The sequence below is a fragment of the Mercenaria mercenaria genome, unplaced genomic scaffold (assembly GCF_021730395.1).
Source record: "Mercenaria mercenaria strain notata unplaced genomic scaffold, MADL_Memer_1 contig_3251, whole genome shotgun sequence".
Classification (NCBI taxonomy): domain Eukaryota; kingdom Metazoa; phylum Mollusca; class Bivalvia; order Venerida; family Veneridae; genus Mercenaria; species Mercenaria mercenaria.
In genome coordinates this window covers 48817-62299 of record NW_026461373.1, presented here as the reverse complement: position 1 = coordinate 62299, position 13483 = coordinate 48817, and the positions used below count along the sequence as shown (strand labels likewise).

Here is a 13483-nt window from a genome sequence, read left to right as displayed (position 1 = left end):
AGTCTCGTTTAGACCGAAAATTTACCCCAAAATATTGAAATTTTATGTGCAGTAGAACTCCAATATAAAAAATATCACAAAGACAAAATTTAGTTAATTTCATAGTACAATATGTATACTGCAAACTCCTACGGATTTTTGTCGAAATTGTTCCTGGTTATTGCATTAGACACAAAAAGACTGCCCCATGTAAATAAAATTTAAAATGTTGTTTGTACATGCATTACTGACCACAGGTAGCCAGGTAAACCTATACATATTAAATCCTCTAATATCACCTGCTTATATACATGTAAATTATGTGTGAACAGATAACACAAATTGGATAAATTGATGGTGTTGGGATTTTTGTGTATAATTCTGCAATCAGGTAAAATTTCAAAATAATTTCTGAAGACTTTATTCTTCACAGTCTGCTTTACAATTGGCTGTAATTATCTTTCAAATGTATTGAATATATAGTGAGTTTGACTGGAGATAAAATTGCAAAATTTTGTCATAGAAAAATATCGAATAAAGGCATAATACAGGTAGTGAAATGCACATCCTTCTACTTGCATATGTTCACATAGATATTTAAAACATAATTATGACAAATTTATTGACTTTATTGTTACCACTTAGTCATCTTTTATTTTTATGAAAATTTGCATGTAAAATTTTGAGTCAAATGGCTGCCATTGTAGGCGATGCCTTAAGTAGCTTATGGAAAATTGTTATATTTGTATATCTAGTTTCATACATTTAATTAGTAATTATTTGGTTTATATATTCATTTAAGTTATAGAGTATGGTCTGAGACTAATGGGCTCGGATCAATCAAGAGTTCCAGACCATAATTGTGTTTAAAACAACTACTGTGCACGTAATTTTAGAACACCAAATATATTTTAATATAAATAGCGCTCGGCGAAAAACGTTCCATAGTTACACCGTCAGAAAAAGTAGTTTTAGCTTTAATATATTATATTTCTTTTTGAAAATTTTGAATGATGATTTTATGAATGCCGTAAAGGAATATTTTATGGCATTTTTTGTTTTAGTGTATTCCTCAGAGAATTAATTAAAGAACAGACCCATTTCATAGAGTTAGATTCCTATTAGAAATGTGTGTTATACTTTTTTATTAAATTTTATAGTAACTGCCCTTAAACATGAGAATATTCATAAAGTGGACTATTACTTTTGATTTCAATATAATTTCTAATTTTACGTCTGATATACAAAACATTGAAAATATCTCCTTCAATGCTATGTGTTTTACAGTATCCAGTAGGGTGACCCATATTTTTCATCAGTTTTGATTATGCTTAGCCACACTGTGTGATAGGAATACTCAGTGTAAACTGGCAAATAAAAACTGTTTTCTGTAACTCTTTATGTTGTATTTTCATTAATTCACAAGGACTTTTAACTTCGGCAACAGTATTTACATTAATATTAGGCATATTCATATTAAAACTGTCAGAGGTCTTTTCGTAACAACATCCGGCAGATGATAATTACAAACAAGTCAATCTTTTGGCATAGTGCCCGTCTTAACAAACAATATATTATAAGTACTTTTGTTCTGAAAAGTTTGGTGGATCCTCCACACCCTAATGATTTGTACATATACCAATTCTGAAGTTTACGAAAATCAACAAGCTTCTATTATACTACTTTATTGCGAAATTACATACATCATTAATAATTCAAGTTTAAAAAGAAAAGAACATAATTAAAATGGCTTTTGTTCAACATAGCAGCAAAATACTATATAATGAAATACCATTAGTGTTATTAGCATTTTTTACATCTCATTTTTAGGAATTGCGAAGGTAACATGCTTAATCAGCTCTCTGGATATATCATGAAGCAGTCCGCGGCGACGTTTTTATATTGATATGAATAGGCAAATCAAGGAAAATATTTCTAAAATGATATCAGCGCTGTCTGTCAAAATGCCCTTGCAATGGTTCGGGTATGTGATGCTGGAAGACCGACATTAAGGTGTTCAGGTGTTTAGCTAGACCAAGCTCAATTTAGGTGTTCAGCTAGACCAAGCTCAGAGCCTCTATACACTTAATTATATCTTCTCATTAAGTAATTTGTTTCAATTTTTTTTAAACTGATAGCTACCATAAAATATTACTTTAAACAACCTACTGGATGGTATGTTTATCTAAAACTACAAAATGCAGGTAATGTTTAAATGGCAATGTATTTGAACGAACAGCATTTGTATACACATTATGATCAATTATTCTAAATCAGAATGATTTACGCAAATAATAGGATATTTACATAATTTTTAAAACTTATACTCTATTTGCAATCTTTAAAATTTATAAGGTGGTATCACGTTTTGAAGTTACGGTGAATAACAAGTAACAAAGAAACATTCAGTTGTTTTTCGAAAAATAATAACGTTAACAGTCAAACTAATACTTACCATCAGAAAGGAACAATTCTTATGCTTTAAGATCGATTTTTGGTGGTACCTATATTACCAACAATAAACTAAAACAATAAAAATTACAGTGTGACTTCAAAGTGCTCGACAAAACAATTTCTAGCACAGCATTTTCTTACGTTACACACTATAATGTCTTACCATAAAACTTACAAAAACAACGCATATGAAAAATTGAGAGATAAAACAAATTTTGAGAGATCTTGAACATCAACGAAAAAAATTTGACATAAGGTGGAAAATGACTAATGACCTTTTAAAAGGTTTACTTTTATTTCTGCTTCCAGTTCGATATTCTTAAAAAGGCTATTCAATAATATAGCTTACAATTCATAAATGAAAATATTAAAAGAACTGCGTTTTCTCTCCAAGTCACGTAAGAAATAAACTAACACTAATTACAGCCATTCAAAACGTTGCAATTCCTTATTTTCAAATATATATATTGAGGATTTATCTAATGAGCACATACATTGGTATTAAAACTTTGATATCTACTGTGTATTACAATAATGCTAAAATATCTTAACCGTGACGTATCCTTAAACTTCACTTAAATGCTTACTAGATATACAAAGTGCAAATTTACGGAATACGTTCAATATATTAATGATATATGAATAAAAACAAATATGTCATAAGACGGCCTTCTAGAGAAAACGGGCTAGTTGTGGTGTGTCATTGTTTAATCGTTAACAAAACAAAATTATCCAAAAACACTAAGAATAGACTACTGACATACAATCACTCTACTGAGTAATTACAAGCGTTTCTTAGTTATTGATCTGAAATCGGTCCCATCTCAGAGATATTGTGACCTTGACCTTTTACTAGTATTCTGATCCCTGAAATAATAGGAGTCATGTGAAGGTCGACTAAACTGAAACTGAAACTAATTAATTTGATTAAACGCTTATTTCTATATTATGACATATTCAATGGCGTTGTACATTTGATTTAACAAACCATAAAACTGATATAATTGATGAAATGTAAAAACCCACAAAAATTAAAAAAGCTAAAACCTGCTGTTATCGCATATAAAACAATTATTTAAAAAATTAAAACAATGCCATGATGTCTCTAAAATACAGTGTATTAAGATACTTTTTGAAAATACCAAGTGATTTACTTTTGCGTAATTCTAACGGCAGTTCATTCCACAGTTTTGGACAAATAGTACAGAAAAATAGTACAGAAACTTCTATCATTAAATGTTTTGCACTTTCTTTTGTATGGAACAACATAACGACATTCTTAAGGAGAGAGTTTCAAATAAGCTTAGCTTTCTACTCAATCTTCATGCCTTAATAATGTAGCGATTCATGTTGTAAATGTATATATATATGAATAAAATATTGTTTAAACCAACCTAACGACATTCAAAATTTTCTGGTGATCTCGAATCTTGCCTACTAGGTACATACTCTGTAAGCAATTCTGTTAAATACAGAGGTGCTCTGCCAATGTGGCAGCTATACATGAATGTAAGTATCTTAAACTCAATCCTTGCCTTCACCGGCAACCAATGTAATTAAGTCATACACTGCTTGTTTGGAACTGTCAAATTTCCTCCTGTTAAGGACAGGTTTTGCACACACGTTGCATCTTACACATCTCGCCGTTAGCTACACCATACAGTATGACATTGCAGTAATCCAGATGTGAAATAACTTGAGACAAAACTAAAATTTCAGTGGCTGCTTTTGTTAAATACTTTCTGATGTTGTTAATTCGTAGGTAATTCAACATGGCTGTACAAAATTTGCGATTTACTTGATCTTTAAAAGTTCAAGGTTTCGTCAAGAAATGCACCAAGATATCTAATTATGCTTTCACGTTTGATATTATCACCACCATGTTAATCGAATTTGTAAAACATTTGTTCAATTGAGCTCTGCTACCAAACATAATAAATTCAGTTTTTAAAGTGTTCATTTTCAGTTTGTTTCTATTAATCCAGTCTGATTATAACTGCGCAACGTTCGAGGTCTCTGACCTCTTGTGATTCTACGGAAGCAGATGTGTGACGAAAACTTTTATTTGCTATATGATCATTAGCAAAACCGTAGACTGATATGGATTTGGGAATAACATCAAAAAGAGTTCCAGCATAGGTAAGATACAGGCTAGTACCAAGGCAACTGCCTTTTGGGCACACTGCATTCAAGATGGCGGTCTGATGAATATGCATTGTTGATATTGATCTTACAAGTACGAGGCTTTAAGTAGGAGTCTACCCAGTGAAGAACTGTTTCACAGACACCATACTGTGTTTTTAGGACATCTAGTAGAATGCCGTGGTCGACAGTATCAAATGTCGCACTTAAGTCAATTGTAATAAGAGCCGTGACTTCCTGTTTCTCCGTACCACTTAGAAGATCATAAACCAACCGAAGCAGCGCAGATTTACAGAAGTGATATTTCCTATATGCAGAATGATTCTTAGGCAAATGACTATTTTGTTTTACATATTTGTTTGATCTGTACAGAACAGCTTTCTCAATAGGTTTTGACAGAAATGATAAATTACTCAAAGGACGATAGTTGGAAAGCTATGGTTCAAGACCTGCTTTTTTAAGCAAAGGTCTAATAACTGCTTGTTTGTATTTCACAGGCAAAACACCTTGTTGTATTTTGAGATTCTTGCCATGGAAAAGTCAGCAAATTTTTCGGCCAATGAATTTTTAGACTCTCCTTGAGGCAGTGGGTTTTCAGATTTGGTACCAGTTAGTGCAGATACTAATCCTTATAGAGACTTGGAATCACTTTTAGCGTACTTTTCTACTGAGTGTGGTTTGATTTCATAATTGTATTCGTTTCTTACTGCTTTATACGACTCAAACTGATATGTTTTACTGCAACGCCTCCATGTACGCTCAGATCTTTTAACTTGTTTTAGATGTTGCAAATTTTCATTGAACCATGGTTTAGGTGCTCTCTGTGTTATAGTTTTCTCACTTAGAGGAGCGTGCTTATTCAGGACATCCTCTATTTCCGATTCAAACTCATTCACAAACTTGTTGATATTCTGTGAATCAACGTTTATTGCACTTCGATCACTGGAAAATTCTGATGTGTTCAAATTTTTGAAGTTTCTAAATGATACGCTCCCACTAGTATGTCTCTTTTTTTACCTTTTAGAGAACCTTAACAACACAGTAATCAGATAAAAATGGTCCCGGCTCATAGTTCTCTATATGAACACCATTAAGTGACTCAGCATATGTCAAAGCGTCCTCTAGTTATTTATCGGCTTAAGGTTACTGTGACCTTGACTATTTAACCTTTCAACATAACAGGGATCATCTACTGGCCCACGGCAATAAACTTATGAAGTCAATCTGAATGAAATGATGAAAACTTGGATACGTTCAGTACTTTCTACTGTCGTATGCAAGTTTATATAAATCTATGGTTTATGGTGGTGCGTTCCCACACTTCGTCATCTATTAATCGATATTATCATTGATTAACCGAATATATATAATTCACTTAAAACTGTCAATGAAGTTCAGTCTCTCTTAAAAGTATTTTATGTGCCATCAGCAGACGCCTGTTTGTGTTACAAAAGAAAATGATATAGTCTTTTGTGCTTTAAGCTTTTAAAGGTACAACAAATGCATCAGCACGTATGACTACCATGTTTCAAAGGGTGGCAAAGTGTCTGTGTAGATACACAGTGTGTTGCCATTGTTTTTGAAAGAAGCCCAACAGAACATTTTCTTTGTAGTGAACTTCGTTGCAGCTAAAACACCACATTCGTATACTAAATGACAGATTTTGGGGTTTCTGAAGAATACATCCAAGGTCTGAGTTTGGTCATACAGTCTCAATTCTTTATTAGTATCATATATGGTGTATTCATTTCCAGACTGTATCTTGACAATAAATCTTCTATCACTTGACTTGTCTGGAGGTATACCTTCCCCTAAACCTGGCAAAGGAGCGTTTGTTCTGCGGATGCAAACTTGGCCTGGTAGTTTTGGTATGTATTCGTCCCACTTAGTTGTTTCTGACATCTTTATGTCTACGGTAAAGTTTTCCATCGTGAGTTTGCATATAGTCTTGTGACGTTTCCAGTGTTGTTTCTGACATTCTCTAGAACAGTAATTTGCCTTTTTACACTTCGAACATTTTTTTAGTTTGTTAGAATCAATATGACAGAAACAGCATGTTTCTACAAAGTCTAGGACTTGTCTTGGGTGTTGTTCTCCTCTGTTGTTTTTTTCAATTATATTCCTTGTTGTTATGAAAGGTGGTATTGAATAAATAGTGCTTTCGTCCTCCATCATACCAACACCTATTACCATTTCCATCTGACACCTTACTGTATGAAGAGCAGGGCCTGTATGGTCCCGAATAGTATTTCCATCTATCGTGACAGGTGCTGAGTAATTGACTCCAATTCTTATGCCGCCGCACTTGTTCTCAAATATGTCGTTGTTGCATATGTTTGTTGTTGATCTAGATTTCACCATCATTCCCCAAAGCCAGTTATCAAATATTTTGTTTCCAGAAACATCATACGATCCTCCGTCCAAGGATATTCCAGACATTCCATTTTGATAGATTAAATTATCAAAGATAATGCATGAAGATCCTCCTTCTGGATCCGATGTTTCTGTTAAACAATTCTCATCTTTAATATCCAGATGACCTCCGCACCAGATTCCTTCGTTTCTGTTGTTTTGTATGACACAGTTTTTTACAACCCCCCTTCCTTTCGGCCCTATCAAAACGCCGTGGAACTGATTATCAAAAATTGTACATTTTTCTGCAATGGTAAAGCCTCCTTCCCTTGCTTCAATACCCGTTTGTCTCATATTACGAACAACACTGTTCTTTATATAAATAACGGATCCTTCAACACTAAGAGTGCCTCCACCACCACACCTGTCAAGTATACAGTTGTCTATCAATGCATTTCCACTTAGACTAGCACATATGCCGGAAAAACCAACTTCGCCGCTCGGGCGCGGACATGATACATTTCCCTGCTTCGCACTTCGCATTTTGCATTTATTAGAGGTTGGATTTATACAACCGTCTACACCTTTACAAAATGGAAAGTGTTCGCAGCCTTTTTTACCGTTTGAAAATCTGCACTTGTAGAATGTTGCGTTCACATTCCCAACGATACATATTTGCCCTGTCTCGTTTGGAAAGGTCACATTTTCGAAGTACACGTTAATTGCTGGTTCGAACGAAAAATGAGAACTTATTTTACTCGGATGTACCAAGGAAACTCCTAGTGGGCTATGGATTTCAACGCCTTCTTGTATACCAATGATTTGGACACTTTTTGTAGCAATTTCTCCTTCTTGTAGCGCTATTTGGTAACTGCCTTTGCAAAGTAGTAATGTGGTATAAGACATATTCATCAACGAAGCCATTTCCCTGCCTAGAGGCGATTGATCTTTAATGATTTTGAATCGTACAACTGGGTATTCAATTTTCATCCTGTATTCCTGTAAACACTGGTTATTTAGATATCCGGCAACAGCTGCAGCTGCCAAACCAGCCGATTCCCAGGACTTCGGCAACACACCAAGACGAATAAGATTAGCAATTGCATATGCCTTCCAGGTATACGCTTTGTGTGAGTTTGGATCAATTTGTATACATAAATCTGCATCACGCAATGCGTTTTCATAATCTGAAATTCTGTAATAGGCAAGACTTCTGTTTGAAAAAAGTTTTGGATCAATATTACTCTGACTGGCAGTGATTGCTTCTGTATAACACTGAATGGCGTCTTGGTATTTCTGTGACTTAAAAGCGTCGTTTCCAATTCTGTGCAATTGCTCTGGATCCAAAAGCGCAACGGTTTGTGCTTTATTTATTCCTACGAATGGTTCTGTTCCCGTCGATATAGCCATTGCCATACTACTTTGAATAATCTGTCTGTCCTTCTGTAAAAGGGGTATCTTAATACATGTAAGATCTCTGTAATCAGATTCAGCGATGGCAAATGCCTGTATGATGCTCAACATTTGTGTTTGGCAGGCTAACGCCTCGTCTTGTCGCTGAAACAGGCTGTGGTATATTGCACTTGTTTGTAAAAGCTTTGTGCTTTCAATATTAAAGCAAATATGCATTTGTTTCCTATTGGTCTTTGTAAACTCGAACAGATAGGTTTTTAATGTATTTGCATGCAGTGCTAATTTACTCCACATCTGTAATGAAGCTCTGCCTACATTTTCTTCTTTTAAAGCGTTTCTTGGCGACTGCGTCCTCTCAAGAGCCTTATTTATCATACGTGTTGCACATTGAAGGATGAACGCTTTTCGACTTGAATCAGTCAGATTCTCTCTGATGACCTCCTGCACTAATCGATGGACATAAATGGTACTCTCACAACGGTTGAACAAAGAAAACCGGGCAAGTATTTCAACAACCTGCTTGACTCCTATTTCCTCTTGGAATGCGTCAAGAAGATCTTTGTCACATATCTTGGGTGATCCGACATTTAAAATAGTCAGAGGGATTTCATCTGCATACAAAAATGCTGCTACTTCCATCACAGTAATTGCTGCACTTCCTATGTCTTCTTCTTCAGACTGCTTTTCTATATAGTCGAAATTCAGTTGCCATGTTGTCTGTACAGCTTGGCGTTCTTTTGATACATCAAAATGAGATCTACTAGCTTTGAGTATTTTCAGTCTTTTTCGATTAAATTTTTCCAGATATTCTTTGAAGGTACAGTGTAAAGTTTTTATATGTGCAGCTGCTTGTTCCAAAGCTAGCGGTAGACCTCCGAGCTCCTCTATCAATAATTCGAGACTGTCGTCGTACTTACCATTCTTACAGCCCGAACGAGTTGTCATAAAATAGACGCTTTCATGTTTAGTTAATACATCTAGTGTTATGCAGTCCTTTATTTTGACATTGAACTCCATTTCCGCTTCGTTCGCCACCCTTCTAGATGTGATTATAATATGACCTTTTGGTTTCCTTTTCCAAGATCCGAGAAGCAACTCTTTCATACTACCTCTGATTTCCTCCATATCTACATTGTCGATTACAAGCAGCCATCTATCTTGTATAGAGGACATCCATTTTAGCGTCTGTGTGAGTGTTTCTTTCGCATTTTTTCCAATAATACTTGCGTCTATGGCTAGACGTTGTATAGAATCTTCCAACGCTTCATTTGTTTCCACTGACATCCAAAACACACCTCCAGGATAAAAACTTTGAAACGTCCAAGCATATTCAACAGACAAGGTTGTTTTTCCAATGCCGCCTAATCCACAAATAACTTGTGTATGATGATCGTCTCTACGTCTTTGAAACTCGTCTTTAAGCTGTTCTAATTCATCCTCTCGACTTACAAATGAGGAAATTCTATCTGGGGGATAGAAGAAAACCTTGTCATTTGGCCTTTGTGATGATAAATATTTTGCTAACTCTTCAATATCAACTCTATTTTTAGCGACGTCAGCTATTGTATCATGCAGTACAAGTTTGCTCTTTTTTATATTTTCTTTTGCATCCGCAAGTTCAGTCATCATGGTTTTAACTTCTGTTTTTGTATTTTCAATATCAGTTCTAGAGTAGAGTATCTCTGTCTTGGTATCGTGTAACGCAGTCCTGTTTTCAACTACTTCCAACGATACATCGTCCAAACGGCTTTCTAAGTGGTCAACCTTCTGCTTTGAATCAACAAACTCTAACTGCGTTTTACTAACATCAGACTGTATATCTGTTATATCAGTCTTCATCTTTTCAACGGTCTTAGAATGTAACTCATGTGCATCTTGCAAATCCTTGACTGTATCTGTCAGCGCATTCAGATTGCCTCTCAGTCCCGCACTACCCGTCTCCATGTTATTTATTCTATCGGTAGTTTCAGTTAACGTGCCTTCCATAGAAAGTACAGCACTATGAACAGCTTTGAAACTCTCCCCTGTTTGTGGAACAATGTCAAGAATGAATTTACTTAGCGCTCTTGTTTCCTTTTTTAGTTCCTGTACCAGCTCTACTCCAAGTGTTATGCCTTGTAGAAACTGCACTCCTACAAGAAACAAGAGTTTGAAATAAAATTTGCGCACAATAATCGAAGAACCAAAACTAGAGCTGTCAGAGGAGAAAGTGTGTTCGGCTATTTCGATGTTTGATAGTGAAGTAGGACATGAGCACTGCTGTGATTAGTACTCCCTCCCATTGTATGATGATGATGTTGGACAAGTTTTAATCAAATCTATTCAGTAATAATAGTGAAAGTATACCAGTACTTCAACCAGATCTTCTAAGATTAAAGGGGACAAAACTCATTAAATATTTCTGCCAGAACAATGCACTTTGTGTCATATGAATTGGGTAATGATGTGAAACAACTATTGCAAGTTTGATTCCAGTCTATGATGTGGAACATTTGTTTTAAGTTCGAAGCAAATCCATTAAGACATAACGGAGATAAATTGAACTTTAATCAAGGTGCGGACGCCGACGCGGACATTAATACTGACGTAGGAAGAGTAGGCTAGCCCTCCAAGTACTTCGTATAGTCGAATTAAAAACGGAAAATGCCAAATTAACTGTATTCAGTCATAAATTGAAATATGTTCCGTCATTTATAATGTTTGCAGTAACCACGACCATAGGAAAAATAATAGTGTCCAAGGCGTGTTGAAATAATCTCTTTTAGTATATACTTTTAATTCTATGAAAAATAGACTTTTATTTCAAAAGTAAATACGAATAGGCAAAAAAAAACAAATTCCGTATGTTACTTTGTTAAATGACCTGGTTCTATAGGTAATTCAAACAGAAAAACATTTTTAAAAACATGAAAAGCGAACTTGTAGATTTTTTTGTCACGATCCTTCTAACATAAAATTACAAACTACTGACATTGAAATTAATTTGTTTGTTTGTTTTGGGTTTAACGCCGTTTTTCAACAGTATTTCAGTCATGTAACGGCGGGCAGTTTACCTAACCAGTGTTCCTGGATTCTGTACCAGTACAAACCTGTTCTCCGCAAGTAACTGCCAACTTCCCCACATGAATCAGAGGTGGAGGACGAATGATTTCAGATACAATGTCGTTTATCAAATCGTCACGGAGAACATACGCCCCGCCCGAGGATCGAACTCATGACCCCGCGATTCGTAGACCGACTTTTCACTCATTAAAAAAATGTATTATAGCGTGCATAAACAAAAAATGACGTCATGATATTCAAAAGGGCGTACTATATTTTAAATATCACCCATAACGTTACGGTGTTTTTTCTCTGTAAGATACTTTAAGTACATAGGATGAGGTATACAATAACAATAGCTCCGCAAAGCTATGCCATATTGTCACAAATTGACATACGGGCCTTATTTTATCTGTAGTGTAAATGCAGGTATTGCATCATCTTTTTGTAAATTTTTGAGTTATTGAGGTAAATGTCAGATTTCACGCATGAAATACCTCTCATGTTTTTCTGTATTTCATAACTTAAATTTCCATGTAAATTTCATTAAATTCTGTTCAGTAATAAGAAAGTTGATATTTTATAAACTTCAGTAATTTATGTTTTTATCCCCAAAACCACTATAATGGGCCTCAAATTGTCAATTTAAATCCGCGCCAAAGTAGTTAGATTCCCCGGCTATATCGTGAATCCCGTGGAAACACAAATAGTCGGAGTCCACGGCTTAGCCGTGAATCCCATGAAATTTAGTATTTGGCGGGACATTATCCTTTAAATAGACTGGACTAGATATGCCTTGCGCACACCACCTTACGACTTTATAGACGAATCTATGTCTGAATTATTTTCTTGCTAGAAATTTATGCTCGATCGAGGTAAGAAATTTATTTGTTAGATTTTTGTATGATTTTTGCATTACGACTTTTATTTGGTAAATTTTTGTTCATTCTACAGAATTCTGTAACATTTACTTTTCGGCACATGATTTTGGCTAGTTTCGGTATGTCAGGATGATTTATGAAATTTTTCAGACTTTTGTAAATTATTTCGAAAGAGGAATCTAAAATGTTTCATTTATATAAGATGTTAAATTTGTTCTGAAATTTGTATCGTGATAATTGTAAAGCACAGTTTCAAAAACTTATGTCAAACATTTAGTTAATTATGGAACGTCATTACTGCATTGTATTGTTATGTATAAATCTATATGGCAAGTCTAATACCATGTATGTATATATTATTGTAATTTGTAATTGTGTGCCAGTCTATAGCACATACAATGTCCGTTTTAGTGTATGGCATTTGATATTATATGGATGCCAACTATCATATAACGTTTGATTTATATTGAATTTTGTTAATTTGTAGTTGTAAATAATAGCTGCAGTTTATCATTTCCATATCTATAATGTTTCATCATATACTTTTCATATCTTTTTCATACTTTAACTTTAGTCTTTTAAGTAAGTAATTTTGTACTAATGGAAGTAATTAGTGACGTACTTTAATCACGTGACGTCTGAACTTAGTAGCACATATGTTTTGTATAAGTAGCACGTATTATTTATGGGAGCCTACGGAGGTATGGTGTACCCAAAGGAGCAGTTTTATGCCCTGATTTATTTTTTTTGCTATGGTGCTTACCATATGTTATATATTTTAGCTTCTTCCGCCAGACGATTTTTTCTGGTGATGTCATAACCCGGAAGTACAATGCCCGAGGTTCACTTGTCTTCACTCGCCTGGATGTGATATTCCCAGCGCAGAGCTTTCGTCCCATGGTTGTGCCGTAAACCGCAAAGACGATGATTTTTGTTATCCTCTGAAGTCAGCTCAGGGATGCAATCACCTACCACCATAGGGAGCCAACACGGAATCAACGTATTCACGGTTTAAAGGGACTGAATTTAGAAGCTACGTTTTGTTTGTGCTACTTAAAGTTCGCAATTAAATTAAAGAACTGTACCACGTCAGATTAGAAATGGAACTATAAGAACTTTTGTATCTAGAGATACTGAACTTTCTTTTTTTTTTTTTTCTTATAATCAGTTTTTTTTTTCTTTTCATATCTATTCATTGTTAATAATCATCTTTTGTAAAT

General features: G+C 34.7%; 1 protein-coding gene across 1 annotated transcript in view; it reads right to left on the bottom strand.

Moving 5' to 3' along the window:
• Nucleotides 1-1663: 1663 nt before the first annotated feature.
• The window catches only part of LOC123546577 (uncharacterized), a 46955-nt gene continuing 35135 nt past the window's right edge, over nt 1664-13483 (bottom strand). Inside the window, exon 5 of the mRNA XM_053533945.1 lies at nt 1664-10472. Coding sequence (XP_053389920.1) covers nt 6094-10472 — 4379 coding nt within the window. The 3' untranslated portion in view covers nt 1664-6093. The remainder of the gene's footprint in view (nt 10473-13483) is intronic.